Raw genomic sequence first — 21,443 nt, forward strand, 5'->3', positions numbered from 1 at the left:
AAACCACCTGGTTATGTGTGCATGCATATCTCTGTGGTCTAGCTAAGTCTATCTGTAGGAAAGCCTTCAGTCATTCAGAGAGGACCTGGAATTAACAGTGTTTCTTAATGCCTGCCAGCAAGTGCGCATGGCCTCACCTGACAAGACTGGCACTTCAGCCTACAGGAGGAAGGAGGGGAACGAGCTTTTTATGTAGGTTTACTTTATGAAAACCGTTAAAATGTTGCTAGCTAAAAGCAACAAGTAGTTCCAAATGCATTGGTGGGTTTCAGTTAGGCCTTCCCAGTTGTCTTCCTTGCTGAAGGTCCTCACCAGCTAGGTGCAGAGGATACCAAAGGAGTTGGAAGATAGAGAAGGCTTACTAGTCGCCATACGGTCCCTGTGAGCAGACATAACCAGCTTCTGGCAAGAAGTAGACAAATGCTGAAGTTGACAAAGTTGATGGAACATGCCTTCCTGCTCAAAGGCACAGCCTTAGCTTGAGTAGACGACTCTGCTGCTGGGAAGGGTTTGCTGCTAATGTGTTTATGGAATGAATGTATTTCATTCAAATCTGTATTCCTCTAGGAAGAATTAAAATTGTTTTCTAATGAAAATACGGAATTTCTCAATCTTTTGTGGAGAAAGGACTGGAAGGTTAAAAAAGAAGCAAACATTTCTCAGTTTTAGCTCTGAGATCATATCCTGATTGTTTCTATGTAATGGTGCTTAGACTATGCTGCTGGATTCATAGCCTCTCCTTCCTCCCTCTTCCTAAGGCCGGGCCTTTACTGTCTACTTGGAAATTAGCAGGTCTACTGTTAAGACTGGTGTTGTGGGTGGCTAGGGGTGGCTGCTAACACCAGGGCAGCTTCACTCGTCACCGTTAGTGCTCAAAGTAATGCCTCCCTTTTCTCAGGAACACACACTGGGCTAAACTCCTTTATTGTCCTGCAGAGATGCTCCTCAAAATAGCTAAGCTAAATGACAAAAACAGGAGTAAGGGCAGAAAAATTCTTGCTATGAGGATGTAGCAGGTATTACCGTTTACATTGTTGGTTCTACTTGGGTTTGTTTTGTTTTTATTTTCCGAGACGGGGTCTCTCTGTGTAGCCTTGGCTGTCCTAGACTCACTTTGTAGACCAGGCTGGCCTTGAACTCACAGTGATCTGCCAGCCTCGGCCTCCCGAGTGCTGGAATTAAAGGCGTGCACCACCATGCCTCGCTAACCTCTTGGGTTTAAGTAGCACGTTTTAAATTATTAGGAGAAACTAGCAACTAGCCTTTGACAGAATTTAAACATCTCTGCTTAGTTACAGGAGGTGCTGTCCATTATTAACTGTTGGGTCTGTGGCTGTCCTGACAGACAGGATATGGTAGATGTGGGCTCTGAATCCAGCTCAAGGTTCTCATCTGGGTACTGTGGGATCATAGTTTGTAACCCTAGCCAAATTATACAACCTATTTGGTACCTCTAAATTGCCAATACTGTGTTTTATACTTGCTTACATTTTCTTTTCATATTAGTATAGGTCCTGAGATAAAGTGGATACATGATGACCCAGGGAAGTCCTAATCTTTGGAAATTTAGGAATAATTTCTGGGCTAAAGCCTAGAAACATCCATAATGCCTTGATTATGTGGTGGTTCCTTAGAAGGTGAGTTGCTCATATCTTGCATATGTGCTGAGCTGGGGTTCAGAGTGATGTAGAGGCAACAGAATGCCATAGTCTGGGTCTATACCAGCTGTTTTTTAGACCTGTGTACAGATGTGCAGTAAGTGGTCTTTTACTGGCTTTGAGAGAAGCATAAATATGTCAGCTGCTTTGAATCCATCAATTCCATGAACTTGAATTATCCCATCAATTGCCTCCTGGAAGAACACCAAAGAATGACCTCTCTTCGTATACATAATCAGTGTCTATATGGACTTTTTGTTTTGTTTTGTGTTTTCTTTTTGTTTTTTAAGACAGGGTTTCTCCATGTGGCCTAGAACTCTTTCTAGACCAGGCTTGGCCTCAAACTCCCAGATCGGCCTGCCTCTGCCTCCTGAGTGCTAGGAATAAAGGTGTCCACCGTGACCACCCAGCACACATTTGGACATTTAATCAAAGTTAAAATGAGGCCCTCAAGTTGGGCCCCTATACAGCGGTACCCTTTTAAGAATAGTTTTAAGTTCAGGTAAGGACTCATACAGAAGGGACATGATGAGTGCCTGTAAGGCAAGAAGTTCCTTCACTTAGTCACTAGACAACACTGCCAATGTCCTAGCTACTGTCTATCCACATCTCCAAGGAGTGTGGGAAAAATAGCTTTCAGAATAGCCAACAGCCATGATCAATGTGAAAGGCAGCTAATATAGTCGTTTCTGTTGCTACCAGCAAAGTATTACCCTGAGTGGATTAAATGGCACCTGTACAATTTTGTTCCTTAGTTTTCCTTTCATATGTGTGTATATATATATACTTGGTAAGTCTTAGGCCATAGACCTCATACAAGGATAGCTTCCCTTGCTTCCACCCACAAAGCATGTAAGGCATTGTGACACAAGTTGGTAATTTTAGCATTTAGGAGGCTAAGGCAGAATAATTTCCATAAGTTGAAGGCCAGCCTGGGCTATAAGACCCTGTTCTTAAAAAAGAAAGAAAGAAAAGAAAAAGAGCATTTTGAGACATTGTAGGAAGAATGAGAAAATAATTAGCAGTATGCTATAACTTGTTCATACATGGTATTTTTCAGGGCCTCTAAAATCTGGCTTCACATTTAGATTGTCTGAAGACTATGAAGCCACAATGATGCTGAAGCAGGTTGCAGCTTTATGTAGGAGCCCTGCAAACACAGTGCTGATGTCTGTGAGTCATGCTAGAGCAATGATACGATCATGCTGCTTATAGTGGGACAAGGTCTGTTGGTCATGTCACCAGGCCACCAGGCATTAATTGCTCTGCAACAGCACAAGGTGTATTTACGTAAACCCAGCTAGCACAGACCATCATTCACTTGGCCTCAGGGTAGTAAAAAGCAAGCACTTGACGTGGGAGGCTGTAGTGTAACATGGCTGGGCAGTTTACAGTAACAAGTTGCCAAGTATCACAATATTGTATGTGCTGTACTTTTACATCAGGGACAGTGTAGTGGGTTTAAAACCAGCATTCCACAAACATATGAGCAATGCTTTGTGCTAGATAGAATGTTAAACTTGTTCATTCCAACCCTATTTGTAATCTGTGGGGCCACTGTCAATGATAGAGTTTTGCTGTATGTACAATGTGTTACAGTCTAGGAACAGGAGAGTGAGGAGTCCTATCTGAGAAGAGAGGGAGTGAAGTGCACAATAAGCTTGGCTCAGTCAAGACGGGGACTTTGAGAATGAACAGACCAGGTCTGGAAAACCAAGTCATATGTGTAAAATACAGGTCAGCATCTCGAGCTAGGAAATTTAATTACCAAGAAAGAAATGTATGTTAAGCCCCTACTACATGTTAATTTTATTTTACAATAAAAGCTTAAAAGGTGAGGGTAGTTTTTAAGTGCAGGATTGGGCTTCAGTCAGATCTAGTTACACATACTGTGTTTCCCCCGTTGCTACATGGCAGTCATTGTGTGGGGAGCACATTTACCTTGGGTGGTTCTAGTCCCATTTTGGAACTTTGTAATGACCATGTAAATTCTGATGAGCCTTGAGAAAGGCATTCTGAAAATACTGAATGAAGCACAAGTGAGGTGAATTTTAATGACAACTAGACTACATTACCATACTCAAAATATCCTGTAGACTTAAGTATTAACATTATATAACTTGGAAACAGCTTAGCAATTGGAGAAGTGTGAAAGAAGACTGGATGTTAACGGAAGAAATAAATGGACAATTGTCCTGTGTGGAACAGTGTAAGAGTCTTAAATTTATCCTTCTAAGGCCAGAGTGCTTTAAGAGCTTGACAAGTTCAAGTTCATTTGAAAAGATATGAAGAGATTATGAAGTAACTAGGAGAATTTACTGGAATCTTCTGGAACCAAAACTTATAAGGTTGTATGACTGTTTTTTATCCTTTTAGTAAAATACTTTGCTCATACAAATTTTGTATGAATTAACCCCTCCCCACTTTAAAAAAAATATTGGGACAAAGAAAACATTCCTGAAAAACATGTAAGTTCATAACCAAAAGGTGAGTAGCTTTGTCAAAAATATAATATGTAAAAGTGAAAATACCTTTAGGAATCACATTTTAAATTGCTGAGCATGGTGGCACACACCTGAAATCCAAGCATTCATGGAGGAATAGGTAGGCCGATCTCTGAGATCAATGTCAGCCTAGTCTACAAAGTGAGGCCAGGACAGCCAAGGCTACACAGAAACACTGTCTCAATAACCTTACTCCCACAAAAGAAAAGGACTTGAACTCTGAATTCAGTTGTAAAGTCTACAGTGCATATTGGTGACCCTAGCCTGGGCAGATGGAGCCCTGAGCAGACCAGGCTGGCCGGCCAGGGAGTCCTGAATTCCTCCTCCCTAGTGCTAGGACTACAAGCATGAGCCATCACACCAGCCTAATACAGCAAGGGCCGTCTCAGAAAAGAATCTAACTATGTATTTTGTAAGCCTACAGTTTCTAGGTCAAACAGCATGTTTAAGGAATTATTTTTAAAAAACCTTTTATTTTCAAGAAATGCAAGAACTCTGTACAATGGCCAGCTGAAGGCAGACACACAGGCTGTGACCCGCCTTCAAAGCTGCAGAGCGGAATGACAACAGGAAGTGAGCTCAATCTGTTTCCATCATTATGGCGATAGGTACACTAGGCCAGCTTTTTGGAACCCGAGTTAGGGTGAGTAAACTGGCAAACTGCTCTTCATCAGGTCTCCATTGGGGTCTGTGGGCTCCTGCTCCCACAAGGGCCACTAACAGACAAACCTTTTGCGCTGCCAATAACCAGTCTCTCCCGTCTTCCAAATGCTTCGTTTACTAAAAGGAACCATAAGATAAGGAGGTAAGAATCTATACTATACTACAGAGTCTGTGGTGAGGTGAATACTTAGGAAAAATGTATGTAACACCAAATGAAGAAGTAACCAACTTGGATGCGTGACCAATTATGTACTGAATGAGTGAATCTTTTTTTTTTAAGAGTTATTTAATGTATCTGAATGTTGTGTTTGCATGTACACCTGCATGCCAGAAGAGGGCACCAGATCTCATTATAGATGGTTGTGAGCCACCATGTGGTTACTGGGAATTGAACTCAGGCCTCTGGAAGAGCAGACAGTGCTCTTACCAACTGAGCCATTTCCCTAGGCCCATGAATCCTTTTTTAATCATCTTTTTGTATTTCTCTTGGACTTTTCCTAGAGTTCTCTAAGCCAGCTTGGAATAGGGCTCTGCTTCAGATTTTTTCTGTCTGCGTCATGACCACACATACATACGTAATCTATACATACGTCCTATTTATAAACTCAAATCATAGCAACTCTGACAAATCTTAGGCTCCTTCGTCATCATTGGAGGGAGAGTGTAGTGGGGACATACTGTCCTTAGGACACACTAGACAGCAGGTGACCTGAGGACAGGAAGTCACAGTTACTATTTGACACATTCCTGGTGTGCTTAGTCCTTACACTTTGAGAGCGAGCAGGAGCTTCGAGGCTCTTACCTGAAGAGACAGTGCTTATGTCCCAAACCCGAAGTCCTTCTTTCTGTCCTCCAAAGGCATAAACAAATGGCAAATCAGGACAACATGAAGAACAAAAGAGAACTCCCTACGGAGAAAAGAACTGAAAGTCAGTGACTTCTATGCTTCCAGAAAGTTCTAACCTCTAGGCCCCCACCCCTATTCTCTAAGAGCAGGTTGATCTATTGCTCAAAGCTAGGTAAGCACAGCACTGCAGCTGCACTGTGAGGCTGCTCATGGTCTCACTGCAGGCCTCATTCCTTTACTAGGGTCTCCTGCCTAGTTTCCTGTATGCAGCCAGAAACTTCTTGATTTATCTTTTCAAGCAGTAACAGTGATACCGTAGGTCACTATGAAGTCTTTTCTTAAGTGTCCCTTTGCATGTATACAGGTTGGAGATCGGGACTTCTAGGCAGGTGCTCTACCCCTGAGCGCTATCCTCAGCCCTCAAACCACTGGCCAACATTACATGTATCTTAGGTGTTGGGATGGGCATGTGTGGGGGCAGAAGACAACCTGCGGGGGTTGCCTCTCTCCTTTTACAACATGGTCATCAGGCTTAGCAGTAAGTGACATTTCTCTAGGCACCTTTAATTTCTAGTAAACTTTTAATGTTTTCATTTTTACTCCTAATAATAGAAATAAGCATTACAAGAAGGTATGAATGAGAAAAATATAAAAATCCCTCAGTAAGATAACTTCTTATTCTGGGCTAAGTACTGAATCAAGTACTAATTTATATATGAGCCTGGGATGGAGCTAAGAAACTTTATGGCCTGCCTTTCAATAAGCTAAGTGAATATACACAGTTTTAACAGCTGTGATATTATACTGTGCTGCTAATGTTACTCATGTAACTCACTACCCAATACAGTAAGCACTTGCTACTTGTTTAAAATGCTACTTATTCTAAATGGATTTGTTTTTCTTTTTTTTTTTCCGAGATAGGGTTTTTCTGTAGCCTTGGTTGTCCTGGACTCACTCTCTGGACCAGACTGGCTTCAAATTCACAGTGATCCACAAATACTGGGATTTACAGGTGTGTGCCACCGTGCACAGATATTCTAAATATTTTGCTCACACATATATTATCAACTTCAATGTAAAAAGCTAGTTATGAGAAGTAAATGGAGAGCCCCAGTAGCTCTACTGCCCGAAGTCCCAGTCCCAACATTTCCGGAGGCAGCCGTCGGTTAACGTTAGCTGTGGCCACTTCCCCATGTCCTTTCCCCATTCCTCTTGATCCTATCACGTGACTAGTAAGCGTGTGAGCTGCAAAGGAGTTCAGATGGGAATGACCTCTTTACAACTCTCCTAAGTTACACACTCCCGTCCAACTTGACTAGCTTGGAATCAGCTTGAGCACAGCCCTGACGCAGTGCTCCCCAGGAGAAGACAAGCACAACACAAACGCCAGGCAGAGGCTCACCATTTTCATGTCTCTAGAATGAATGAGGCTTGGCCTGTCTCCTAGGATGTCCCAGATCTTCACATACTTGTCCGCTGAAGCAGTCACAAGGCAGCCTTTGATCTGACTGCTCAGATCAAGACCTGGAAGATAAGATTAGTTCAGAAGCTTCTCCCTGAGATGTAGATTTACTTAATACATTTGAAAGAAACATCATTCTTGCTCACCAGAGATTTCATCATTGTGGGCATTAAGTGTAAAAATTGGCTTATCTGAACGTGCATCCAGATTATACACAAAGCCATCATCTGTACTAGCCTGCAGAGTAAAAGACAGGGCAAGATCATGTTACATGACAATGAAATGTGGCAATGGAGAAGTATATAAATTACAGCAAAAATCTTTTTATCTCTGGAATTTACTAAAAATTAAAATAGACATAAAGCATGAATTATAAAGCAGGGGAGAGCAGGGTTGCAGTGTCTGCACAAAGGCAGGAAGGGAACACCTTGGGGCGGGGTGGGGCAGAGGAGTGTGGGTGAGTGTGGCTGCCGCAGGTATGAGCTGAAGAACGCACAGAATGAGGCACAGGAGCAAAAAGTGCATGTCGGGAGGCAGTAAGGAACTCAGGAAGAATGGCACACTGGCAGAGAAAATGCTTGTCTGATAATCTCACTGTTTAGGAATTAGAAAAAAGTAATTTAAAACCTGAAAAAATAATGTGAATAGTCTTACCAAAAAATGACAAGGTGAGAAGTGGTTCCAAGTCACTCTCTCGATCTGCCCACTGAATCGCCACAGGCGGTGGTTCTGGTTTGGATTTCGGCAGTCATACAGAGCCACTGACCTGCACACAATACATGCCACATGAGGGTTAAGTTTATTCTAGTAAAATAAAAGCAGCATTGTGAATTCACAATTCAGTTATTTAAAGCTTGTTTTAAGGTTCTAAACTTCAAGGGAAAAGGAAGATTCCATTCCTGTTGTATGTGCAAGGGCCTATATGGCTCAGAGTTGGAATTACAGGTGGCTGCGAACCATCTGGCGTAGATGCCAAGAACGAGCTGAGGTTCTTTGCAAGAGGAGTAAGTTCTCCTACCAACTGAGCCATCTCTCTAGCCTGCTAATCTCTTCATTTTCTGTTTTGGATTTATTTATGAGTGTTTTGCCTGCATATATATATATATGCACATTATGTGTGTATGCACTGCCCATATAGGCCAAAGAGGGCATCAGATTCCCCTGAGCTGGAGTTAGAGATTGTTGTGAGCTGTCGTGGGTGCTGGGAACTGAAACAAGATCCTTTGAAAAAAGCAAAATGTGTTCTTGACTGCTGAGCCATCTCTCCAGCCCAGTTGAACTTACAGGTGGATTCTATTTTGACTCTAGAAGGAACCGTGGCTCTAACTGGTTCTTCTGCAGGCTCTAACTGGCCTAATTCTTCTGCAGGTCAAAATCTTGACTTAGAGACGAATCCTATTCCAAAAGTGCAGGCAATTCTTACTTCCCTTTCCGAGGTAGGACTTTGGGGTTGCTTATATGACAAAAATGGTTAACTCATACACCTTTTAAAAACCAGAGAAGAACTATAGAAACCACAGTTTCTATAGTTTAGATTACTACGACAAAACCACATATTTTTTTTGAGGGAATGAGGATGAAGGTTGAAAACTAGCATTAACAATTTAAACACATAGCACCCCGGTAGCACAGCCTGTCCAAGCATCGGATGGTACCCTGTCTACTCAGTGTTGCTGAGACAGAATTCAAGGTCTTGTGCATTCTGGGCAATAGCACTTCTGAGCTATATCCACAGCCAAGTACTTTGCATTTAGTTCGATAATAATGCAATAGCAGTAAGAGAAGTGCTTTCTTACTTATCATATGATCCAGAAATCAGAGTCTGTGCTTCAAATGGATGAAACTGCAGAGTCTGGACCTAAAGGGAGGAAAGATAGAGGCATCTATTGTTATCCACTCTCAGTAATATGGCTACGGTGTGGTGAGACAACTGGCAGTGGTTCCATGTTTCTTTGAAATTGCAATAGTGTGTTATTTGCAGGGTTTGTTTGTTTTGACTTTTGGAGAGGGTTTGAAATTTGCTTGTTTAGACCAGGCTGGCCAAATGGCCTTCAACTTCCTCTGCCTCCTGAGCAGAGGTATTAAAGGCATGTGCCACAAGCTTAGCCAAGAAAAGTTATCAAATACTCAAAAAGGGAAACCATTGTCTCAAAGAAAGGCTAGCACTTACAGGCACTCACAGGCATTAACACAGCACTCCTTAGACTCTGTGGTGGAACACTTAGATCCCTCAGAAGAAAAGGGAACAGGCCTTCAAGTCCAACTGTTCGCATTCAGCCACCTGAGCAGTGTTTTTAGTTACACATCTGCTACAATCTTTCTTTACTACTGTTGTGACTGACAACCCCCCCCCCCCCCACACACACCTCTAAGAACCTCCATGTACTTGTCACAGGGCATTAATGTTCCTGATTACTAGTCTATAAAATCAGAGATTATATCTATCACCCAGGGCTCTGTGAACCTCAGTGGGATAACTGCCAAAAGCACTTTGTAAATCACAGAAAGCCTTATGCAAATGTCTGAATTATTTTAGCCAGTAACCCTTTACCCACACCGTACCTTGTCTGTGTGTGCAGTAAGCCTGGCTGCTTGCTTCCCCACAGACATATCCCACAGAAGTACAGTGCTATCTGCTGATGCACTTGCCAGCACATTTCTGAGAAAGGGAAGAAACAAAATACAGATATTGTTTTAAAAACTAAGAGCATTAACTATAAAGAGTTCACTTATAACATCGAAGCAGTAAAATATCAGGCATTTAAAAAACAAACTTTAAGATTTCAATCCTAAAAACTACCAAAAATTATCAAAATACATGAATGGATGGATGGTGGCATGAGAGACCCCTCTTTACTTGTACTGGAGATGTAGGATGTTGAGACGGAAGCAGCACCTACAGGCTGATACAGATTCAGCCCTCTCTGCTCAGATAACTAAAGGAGAAAATGGCAAGCTGCTTCTTAGATTTCTATGCTTATATAGAACCCATGAATAAAACTGGGACGCACACAGATCCCATTTAAATTAATAGAAAAGTTAAGAATATCACAATGAAATAGACAGACCTATATAGACTGACCAAACAAGTAAATCTCAGAAAATATATGTTGTTGTGAGCCACTGCATGTGGGTGCGGGGAACCACCCTCTACCTGTTCTGCTTTGTTCAGAATGTAGTCTCACCATGCTGCCCAGGTTGTCTCAAGCCCTGTGTTCAACCAGTATTCCTGCCTCAGCTCCCACTGAGCTGGATCTGTATGTCTGCTGCCCCACTGGGTTGTGGCTTTTAGTTTGCTTTTCTCAATTATTGGTATTTTTTATTTTTACAAGTGCCAAGACAAATGTTCAAGTTGGGGGAATGACAGGGATGACATTTTCAACAAATGATTCAAGGACAATGGACTATGCTTGTGAAAAAGTTTGGCCCCTACTTCAGCATTCACACAACTCAAAATGGACAACACACTAAAGTACGGAAGGTAACACTTCAAAATCCCAGAAAAACACATGAATATAAATCTTGATGGCCCTGGGTTAGGGAATGTTTCTTGGATGCAACAGCAAACACATCAACAAAAATAAACGGACACCATCAACATTAAAATGATTTTAAAAAGAAAATGAAACAACAACCTACAGCATGATAGAAGTATTTGGAAACTTTTGAAAAGACATTTGCCACAAAGAAGGTATACATAGTAGTCAGTGAGCACTCTGATGCTCAGCATCACCAACCACTGAGAAATGCACACAGACCCAGCTCACTGGGAGCTGAGGCAGGAATGCTGCTTGAGCGCAGAGCTTGAGACAACTTGAGCAACATAGTGAAACTACATCCTCCCCCTCACCCCGCCCAAAAAACAAACACACAAAAAACCCAAAACCGCCAGGCGTGGTAGTACACGCCTTTAATCCCAGCACTTGGGAAGCAGAGGCAGGCGGATCTGTGAGTTCGAGGCCAGCCTGGTCTACAAAGGGAGTCTAGTACAGCCAAGGCTACACAGAGAAACCCTGTCTTGAAAACAAAAGAAAACCCCACACCAGATATAGGGTGCAAGCCTTTAATTCCAGCACTTGGAAGGCAGAGGCAGGTGGATTTCTTTGAGTTCTAAAGCAGCCTGGTCTACATAATGAGTTCCAGGACAGTGAGAACTACTTGTGAGACCATGTTTTATAAAACAAACAAACCCACGTTCTAAATATATTTTGGTAGGAAGTGCAACAGTGGCTGCCAGGGCTGGGAGGAAGAGGAGGAGACAGGGTTTTGGTACACAATTCAGTCTGGGAAGACAGAAAAGATCTGAAGATGGGTGGTGGTGGCAGGTGCATGTCAATGCTGTGAACTGCTGACCTTAAAAAAGGAATCAAAGTGGTGACTTTATACTGCAAATATCTGACTATAATTTAAGGAGAGAAAATGGGTGATATGTGAAAATTACTTTAAATGAAGTGAGAATAATGTTTGTTGTTGGGAAGCAACAGTATCTCGTGGCATCACTAGCACTGCAGTACAGTTCCCAGTGATGGAGAGGAGGATACCTGGGTCCAGGTTTGTAAAGGGCACCTATGGCAAAACCTGCTAGAGGAGGTGGGGATGCAACTGACTAGCGCAGCTGCTGCCCTCGAGTGGCGCATACACAGGAAAGAAGGAAACAATAGCTGCGAGGGCCGACGCACAGGAGGGACAGGGTAGGCACGGACTAGCACAACACTGTAGACACCGCATCATCAACGCCGCCTTCTTACCTGATTGTCTTATTCCAGGAAAGGTCAAGGACAGCATCAGTATGCCCTTCTCCTGAGGAACTCTGTAACATATTTTAATTTGCTTGTATTAAAAGTCACCCATCACAACTGTCTTATTATCTAGGCAATTTTATCATAATAAATATTCTTTTCAGAAGGAAATTACAAAAATTCATGACCTATTAACACTGCCCTTCACTTCTCCCCAAGCCTACTTTAAAAACTACAAGAAAAATATAGATGTTTAGAATTCATCACATAAGCAGCTCAACAGGAAACTTAAAGTTCAAAATTAGCATTTAGTAGAATACTAAATACTCTACATGAAGGCTCATCACCTGTTCCGTGTGATGATTATATACCAACAAGTTCCACGAGACCAGAAGACACATGGCTTTCTGAAATTAGAAGCCACGGTAACTAGCTGGGTGGTGCTGGTACACACCTTTAATCCCAGCACTTGGGACATGGAGACATGTGGATCTGAGGTCCAGGCTAACCTGGTCTATAAAGAGTTTTAGGACAGCCAGAGCTACAAAGAGAAATCCTGCCTGGAAAAACCAAAAGTAAAGTTAACTTTGTAACTCCTGTCCTGTTCTACCAAGACTATCTGATTGGAAAAATATTACTCCTCTTTACCTTCTTCCCTTTCTTCTTCTTCTTTTTTGAAAGCTTACTTCCCAGTGTGAAGACTGGCTCTAGAGAGTCCACTATATCCAAGTCCCACACTTCGATGACAGGGGTCATGTTTCCCACAGCAATGTAATTTCCTATGGAAAGAAACAATGCCCTTTTCCATTATAAAACTAACAGCCAAATATGGCAGCCTAGCACATCACACGGTGGAGTGACTTGAGCATCACTTCTCAAACCCACTGCAGTATCCTGGAACCCTGCAGCTCTGACAGCTCCCATGCCGCTGCTGGCTGGGGAGTCGTAGTTCTAGTAGTAAAGGATCAGTCCTTGGGTCTCAGTTACGGAATTTACTGCAGTAAGCAACAACTCTTGCCCTTCCTTCCATGGACCACTGCCAGGATGAGGAATCAAGTTGGGACTGTGAGCACAAATAAGCCTGGCAAACACCATGAAGTCGTATTATAGTGTTGATTGTTACCAGAAACACTGGTTAGGCAGCCAAGAGTGCGCAGATGTGGCTGAAAAGGACAGTTCCCTGGGACAAGGGTCTTTGTTTTGCTTTTATCTGTTTTTTCATGTTTTGAGACAAGGCCTGGCCTGGAACTCAAGACTCTTGTGCCCCAGCTTCCAAATGATAATATACCATACCTGTCTCACTGAGTGTGAGACAGGCTATGTTCCTAAATGCCTGCTGGTAACATGATACCACTTTACACTGGGCTTTCATGAGCTCCATAGTCAAAAAAGCTTTCAGAGAGTATCTTTCAACACACAGTATGGCAGCTTCTGGAGGACAGAGACCTCAATTAAGTGACATTAGACTAGGAACTACTTCATCAATTATCAGCAACAGTTATGACCTATGAAGAACAAACAAGTTTCCCTTACCAGCAGACGCATCTGGGCTAGGATCAAAATTCAGCCATTCCACACTCAGAGGATATGCAGACAACAGTATGTCATGGTGTACGTAGAAAGACTCCTCTTCTTGATTGTAAACTAAAAAGATTGGCAAGAGAGACTTCAGTAAGAGACTTCAGAAATGACACATACCTCAGCACACTCTCCTGTTAAACAAGACAGCTGAGGACATTGAAAGGAAACTTCACGGTCACTACTGCCAGACAGAGTCTGTGTGTCCAATCTAATATATCCTCATCTGCTAGCATTTCCCATGAACACGCCTGACAGATAACTGGTTCTGTGACTTCATTACAAAACACAGCCTACAGGAGGACTGACAGTATCTGCTAAAGGTCAGAACAAACAAAAATAACACTGGAGAAAAACAACTGTATTTAGAAATTTAAATGCCTACCAAATTATTTCAATATTTCAAGATTTTATGAAGACTAACAATGTAGTCCAAACTTTTAAAGGACATACTTTCAAATACGGCAACTTGTCAGGCGGCAGTGGCACACACCTTTAATCCCAGCACTAGGGAGGCAGAGGTAGGCAAATCTCTGTTAGTTTGAGGTCAGTCTACAGAACTCAGTTCCAGGACAGCTAAAGCTACACAGAGAAACTCTGTCTCGAAAAACAAAACAAAACACACACAAATATGGCAAATCACAGAAGTAGCTTTAACATTCACATAGAGTTAAGGATCAGAATCACAGGAAATTGTCCAATTCCCAGAGTCCGTCCCATAATCAGAGATCTGAGAATTTAAAAAAAAAAATCTTTAGCTTATTTTATGGGACAGACTCTGGGAATTGGGCAATTTCATGTCAAGTTCTATCACATTAGCCTCTGCTGAGAAGGTACAGTCCCACAAAAACCTTAGCCACCACCAATTTGCAACATACATTATAAATTAAACTGGTGATGGTAGAATGATCTCAGATGTGCATGTTCAAAAACCAATCTCAAAAAGACTAATAAAAAGCTGGGCGTGGTGGCGCACACCTTTAATCCCAGCACTTGGGAGGCAGAAGCGGGCAGATCGCTGTGAGTTCAAGACCAGCCTGGTCTACAAAGTGAGTCCACGATAGCTAAGGCTACACAGAGAGACCCTGACTCAAAAAAAAAAAAATCTTTTGTCTCAGCCTCTCGAATGCTGGATTATAGGCCTGCGCCACCCCCATCCCCCACCTGTCTGTAATAGCTCACAGACGCCTAACTCCAGTTCTAGGGGTCTAGCACTCTGTTCTGGTTTTCTTGGGCCCCGAGCATGGAATGGCACACACAGGCACATTCAGGCAAAACACTCATACACAAATCAGTAAGGAAATAAAAACAAAAACCCCTTCCCCAAGGGACGTATTTCTAAAGCACAGATAAGCAGCACAGGAGGTGTGGTGTGAACGGATCCGCGTCACCAACTCAATGAGCTGCGGCAGACCTGGCCTCTAACGTTGCACGGCAGTGGCCACTGCAGTATCTTAACATCAAGTGGGAAGCGTTTTATGGGGGCATTTAGAGGTACTCACCATGCACCTCTAAATTGCACTGTTCTTGTTCAGCACGGCCACAAACGATGAGGTTGTCAGTAGGCTTGATCAAGAAATCTTCATGCTCGTATTGTTCCTGGAGGGCAGGAGACAGTCACTGGCTAGAGGCAGGGATTCAGCAAGGGTTTTCAACACCTGGGAGCAACCTGAAAACCAATGTGGCTAAACATTTACCGTATCTTTCAGGGTGACATATGGATCTTGATCATTACTGCCATAGACTGTGAGACCCAACAGAGATTCACCAATAGTCTCAGCGTCTGTAATTAGAATTCAGGAAAAAAAAAGAAAAAAGAAAAAAGAAAAAAGAAAGAAAGAAAGAAAGAAAGAAAGAAAGAAAGAAAGAAAAAAGAATTCATCTATCAAAATAGAAAAATAAAAATCATCTTGACAAACCCTTTTCCCCAAGATGTCTAGTTTTGGACCTGGGTCTATTTTATCACTAGCTGTACAAATTTCAAAGTCCTTTCTATTTGACATCTGGAATGTATTCCTAAGTCTTAGAAGTCATAATCTTTGAATGAAAGAATTAAATCAAGATTTTTAACCCTTTTAGAATATATTACAGCTCTGTTCAGATTCTCTAGCTTGCTCAATACAATTAAAATTCAAGGTGCTAGAGAGGTGCCTTTGAGCACCTAACAGAAAGTGTGCCTGAAACACTGACAGCAACAAACCAGACAGAGGCTGTTAGGTAAAAACTAAGATTGCCGGCTTCACAGTTAGCCAGGCTGCTCTGCAGGCAGTGCTCTCGGGTTTACACACTCATGTGCTTCACAAATCTGGAAGTGGAATCATCATAGCACCTTTGCAGACGTAGAGAGACTGTTCCGGTTTGGACCTGACATACTCCTTGAAGGCTCTTGTGTCAGGGATGGATGGGCTGCCAGATGACACGCTTCTAGGAAGGGATACAATCCTCTGAGTTCTGACCTAACCAATAGGTTTATAACAGGACAGCAGTATTTCCAGCTGGTGGGAGGGGCAGGTGGGAGGGCCAAAATGAAAGGCAAAGCAAACCCAAGCTCTTATGAAAAGAAACAGCACCCTACTGCACAGCGTTCCCTAGCAGAGCTGCACTGTGTTCCCTTCTATCACATGGTGGGCAGTAAGGCTGAGGAAGGCTAAGACCTCATGAGGAAAGAGAACAGGAGCAACAGCAACCAAAAAGTACAAATGAATAAAAGCCACCACCCTTGGTAGTTATGTATTTTCCTTTACATAATGAATAGACCATCACTCAAATAATAGACCACCACTGAAAACTTGAGAACAGGGTGGTGGCAGTGATTTTAACTTTGCTGCAGACGACTTTCATACTGAGTTGGTGTTTTATGTGTCAGCTCATTAGTTTTTCTGATTTTGTAAATTGGGAGTTGCTGATTCTAAGAATTCCACTAGGTCCTAGAGAAGCAGAGTAGCTGGGATTTACATGTTACAGAGCTTATCAACTACTCAGAGTGATGAAGTTGCCACCTATTTCTCACTTTAAGATTACAAGTTAGCTGGGTGTGGTGGCGCACGCCTTTAATCCCAGCACTCGGGAGGCAGAGGCAGGCGGATCTCTGAGTTGAAGGTCAGCTTGGTCTGCAAACAGTTTCAAGATAGACCCTGTCTCAAAACGCGCGCACACACACACACACACACACACACACACACACACACACACACACACACACACACACCAGGTTAATGTCACCCAGGGACCACACCAGAAGCCACGAAGCAAGCTCACAGAGCTTCTGCCAGATCTTTACATTTATTGTCGTACTTCCTTTGTGAAAGGAGCAGCTTGCCCAGTGTTCTCAGCTACTATGTTTCCCCCAGGCTCCCTCTCTTCATTACCCCCAACAACAGTGCTGTAGCTGCAGAGAACTGGCAGGTCAGTTACTCACACAGTCACACCCGATACGCGCAACAAAACAGACCTTCCCTTTAGATCTCATTACACCTTAGACCAGCAGATTAGAGCTCCCTTCTATACTGGTTTAGGAAACCGGTCCAAATCTGGAGCTAAATTACCTGACTTGACCCCAGACTAAAGCTTTGGGGTAAGACAGCAGCACTGCGAGCACTGTGGGCAGGACACAGGGGAGGTGAGCCACTTCTAACCTGGGTTGTCCTCTTTGTCATAATTATCCAAGTCGTACTCAGCTAGCTCGTCGTCATCTAGGGTACGGTCATCCTGCGGGTCACCATCCTCCAGGGGCTCCCGAGGCCGAGCCTGGGCACGGGCACGGGCAGTCAGCATGCCATCTTCTGAAGGACTGCCTGCCTCCTCCTCCTCCTCACTGCCACCTTCTTCTCTGAGTGAAAACAGAAAGGGAAAGGATGTCACCCCCCAGCAACAGGCACATGACACACTTTACCTGGATATGACCACAGTCAGCGACACTTCAAAACTTACTGTAATTTTCCTTTTGCTTCGGCGATAAGACGCTTTACTTCCTCTTTGCTTAGCTCTACCTACAAGGGAGCAAACGTTTCAGTAGAGCATATCTATGGAAATCATTAGAAGCCTTTGAACTGTCTTCAGGCAAATATAAACTACAGCTTCACGTGCCATCAAGAACTCCTGCACGCTGATCAAGGCTCTACGTTTAACCAAGTGGAGCTTGTATAGGTCCTTATGATTAAGACCCCTCCCACCTACTACTGTTCAGAAGTCATGCTCACCCCGCTCCACTTTCCTCTATATTCAAACAGGTTAGGGTTTGTAAGATGAATCTGTGGTAACCACCTTCCTTCTAGCTTACCTCAGACTCCAAGGGCACCTCCCTCTCCTGTCAGTGGTCATCCATTAACAAGCCGCACAATAGTGGTCCTCTGCTTTTTCCCCCGTAACATTATTGCCAAACACACACCGATTCTTTCTGGCTACTCCTACTTTCCCCCCGCTTTCTAATCTCGAATTCTAGTTCTATTTTCCCAACGTCCAGTAAGATTTCCTACCTGGCCATCTTTTAGTCTAACAAGAGTTCAAAACTGAGGCCACTGTTTTCACAACTGGCAATCCCTCACCTAAACAATGAGTCAGTATCTAGAAGACAGCTAACAGCCAGGCAGTGGCGGTGCACACCTTAACCTCGGCACCTGGGAGGCAGAGGCAGGTGAATCTCTGTGAGTTCAAGGCCAGTCTGGTCTACAGAGTGAATTCCAGAACAGCCAGGGCTACACAGAGAAACCCTGTCTCTACACACAGAGAGAGAGAGGGGGGGAGGAGAAAAAAAAACCCAAAAATCAACAACAAAAACCAAACAAAACAACAAAACCCACCTAACAGTACTAGATTAAGCCTGTAAAGGCCAACACCAGTTTGGTATTATATACTTAAGCCCGGCAATGCTCTATGATTGAAGGTGACTCAACTGATCAGTTTCTACTAAAGAACCTCCAGGTCTTCAGTGCCTCATACCTATAACTCTAATGTTTAGGAGCCTGAAGCAGGAGGATGAAGCAGGAGGATTGCCATAAGTCTGAGGGCACAGTGGGCTACAGAGTGAGACCTGGTTTCTAAAACAAAACCAAAAAAATTAAAGGTTAGAGAACAGCGGGGAAGCGGGGAGCTCACTCAAGTGTTTGTCAAGCAAGCTTATGGACCCAAGTTCATCCCAGAACCCACCTAAAAGCAAGGCACAGTGGCAAGCACACTTGTAATCTCAGCACTGGGGATTACAGAGACAGGATTTCTGGTGCTTATTAGCCAGGCAGTCTATCTCAATTAGCTAGCTCTGGGCTCAGTCAGACATCGAACATGTATACAAACACACAAATATGAGCATATGCATACACATATATACACCCACACACTCACTCACAAAGGTATTTGTATTGCTTGGGGTTGGGGCATGGGAACTAGGTATTTTTAAAGACTTCAAAAGCTGTATATGTCCCTTTAAAATGAAACCCATTTTGTTTTGGATAAATTTTAATGAGGCAATTTGTTGTCCCTATTCTATAAATATACAGTGGCTGCCTGCTATAGGTTAAACACCAAGGGAAATAATGACTAAATATTATCTGTACTCTGGTGGAATTTACACCTATAGGGAGTATTTCCATCCCTCACCGTGTAAATTCATGTCCAGACCACTCCCATGTCTATTAGATACGGAGCTGTCACTGACCCAGACAATTACACCCACAGCAACACTTTCCCTTCTTTTAATGACTTGCTGAAAGTCAAGTGCAAAAAAAAGGGCAGGGTTTTGCTCTGTTTCGCTCAAACATATCCCATGATTCTGAACTCCGCCTGGTTTGCAGAAACCACCTGAGTAGTCGCCCCCCTTTACCACCGTCTCCTCTAGCCTTTGTACGATTTCTTTCATGTGCCTCACTGACATTTCGTCCTTCCTGCCCCGAGACGTTTTACCTGGATCACCCTAAGAAATTCCTACGGCAAGCACCCCGCCCCCTTCCAGTGCACAAAGTCCACGTGCTCGCGAATCTGGGGGTGGGACCCGGCTCCCGGCTCCCAGCTCCCGGCTCCCGGCTCCCGGCTCCCGGCTCCCGGCTCCCGGCTCCCGGCTCCCGGCTCCCGGCAGGGAAGGGGCGCGGTGTCTGCTCACTCCAGGCAACCCAGCCACACCCCGAGTGGCTACCGCCCGGCTGACTTAGGCCGGTCCCGTCGCGCGGCTCCGGCCGGGCGCGTGCGTCCCCAAGGCGGGGTGTGACTCTGTGGGCGTCCGGAGGCAGCTCCCCCACAAACAGGCCTCACCTTGTCTGGCGTCTCTTTGGCCACGCCGCGGCTGACCCAGGCCACGCAAGTCACTTGGCGGCTGCGGTTCATGGTCCTGGGCTTGAACGCGTCTCCAGCTGGAGACCCGGTCGCTGGCAGAGGCTACACCGCGAGGGGGAGCAACGCGCAGGCGCGGGCGCCCGCCTGATGTCATTCGCAGGCGCCACAGGGAAAGGGGCGGGGAATTTGCGTGAAATGGGCGAGGCCGTAAGCTTATATTGGAAACCGGTTTTCTGCGTGGTCCAGCTTCTGTGAAGGAGCTTAAAGTGGTCTTATGTATGGTCTACACAGTTGTAGCTTCCATGCCTGTCAGGTGTATTTTCACACTTAGCAAAGATTTAGTGACTGATTGGCTAGACGAAGGAGCCAAAGAAAGTTCTTAAGTTTCGTGCTCTTCCCACTGGATGCAGGGGTATGGCGCCCCCTAGTGGGCATTTCAGAGTTATGCCTGAACTTTGAACATTCCCCTGACCCCAAAACACTTGTTGCGTTCTGGGGCTTCGCCTGCTTGTTCATGCTTCACACACACACACTGAGGATGGCAGCACGGCCCTACAGGGGACTTGGAGAGCCAAAATGAGCAATTGGAGAGAAGAAGCTGTTAGAGAACAGAGTTGAATAGCTAGGATGACTGGTGAATAGCTAGAGCTGCTGGTGACACGCCGCCGCTGCCTTATTTGGGGGAAACTGGGTCCGAGATTAGATCCATATCACGTCTCTAAGGCCACTTTCCACATTCTGCGGGGCCCACCGTGTTTATGTTACAGCAGAAGACACTGGTTTTAGATCAAATTAGGAAACCCAGGGCTTCAGCTCTAATAACGGTCAGGTCCAAGGTCTGAGCTCTGATCCTCTTGACTTTGATAGGCTCCGCTGTTGGCGTTACACTGCGCCACATTTTAAAGGCTACCTCAAAATGGTCCAAAGTACGGCCCCTGGAGCTTTGCTCTCTCCGAGTGGATCACAGGTCTACTCATGGACCCACCTGGCAGTGTATGATCTTGGGCAAGTCATTTAATCTCTCTGACTTCCAGTTTTTCTCCCTGCAAAGCGGCATAGCAAAGTGCTGGTCGAACATTTTCTGCACACCCACATCACTTAGGATGTTATCTGTACATCTCAGACTTCATCCCTACATATGTGGGTTTCTCTTAACCTCCGGGGATTCCCGGAGGTCCTTCCAAGGACCCAATCCCGGAACTCCCTTGAGAAGGGTGTTGATTAAGGAAGGGTTTTATGTTTTTTGTTTTTTTAAAAACTTGACACAAACTAGATTTTCTCTGAGAGAAAATCAACTGAGAAAAATGCGCCCATCAGATTGACTTGTAGGCAAGCTTGTGGAGCATTTTTTGATGGGTAATTGATGTGGAAAAGCAGGCCAGTGTGGACGGTGCCACCCCTAGGCAGGTAGCCAGTGTTATAATAAAAAAGCCAACTGAAGCCGGGTGTGGTGGTGCACGCCTTTAATCCTAGCACTTGGGAGGCAGAGGCAGGCGGATCGCTGTGAATTCGAGGACAGCCTGATCTACAAAGCGAGTCCAGGACAGCCAAGGCTAACACAGAGAGACCCTGTCTCAAAAACAAAACAAAACAAACAAACAACAACAACAAAGCCAACTGAGACAAGCCATGTGGAGCAGAGCTTCTTGGTGTCCGTGCTCTAGTTCTTGCCTTAGGTTCCTGCCTTGAGTTCATATCCTGATTTTGTTTCATAAAGGACAGCCAGCTATA

At 44.2% G+C, this 21,443-nt stretch overlaps 1 protein-coding gene across 1 annotated transcript; it reads right to left on the minus strand.

Annotated features, from left to right (window-relative positions):
• Positions 1-4,615: 4,615 nt before the first annotated feature.
• PWP1 (PWP1 homolog, endonuclein) lies at positions 4,616-19,885 on the minus strand. The gene is made up of 15 exons (XM_084794236.1): positions 19,692-19,885; positions 17,382-17,440; positions 17,087-17,280; positions 15,149-15,234; positions 14,954-15,050; positions 13,407-13,517; positions 12,522-12,652; positions 11,883-11,944; positions 9,697-9,793; positions 8,931-8,992; positions 7,789-7,900; positions 7,281-7,371; positions 7,075-7,196; positions 5,628-5,733; positions 4,616-4,942 (listed from the first exon to the last, which is right to left on the minus strand). The coding sequence occupies exons 1-15, from the start codon at positions 19,761-19,763 to the stop codon at positions 4,833-4,835; spliced, it is 1,512 nt and encodes a 503-aa protein (XP_084650362.1). The 5' UTR covers positions 19,764-19,885; the 3' UTR covers positions 4,616-4,832.
• Between the last annotated feature and the right edge of the window lie 1,558 nt (positions 19,886-21,443).

This window comes from Acomys minous (assembly GCF_964271855.1).
Source record: "Acomys minous genome assembly, chromosome: 9".
Lineage (NCBI taxonomy): Eukaryota > Metazoa > Chordata > Mammalia > Rodentia > Muridae > Acomys > Acomys minous.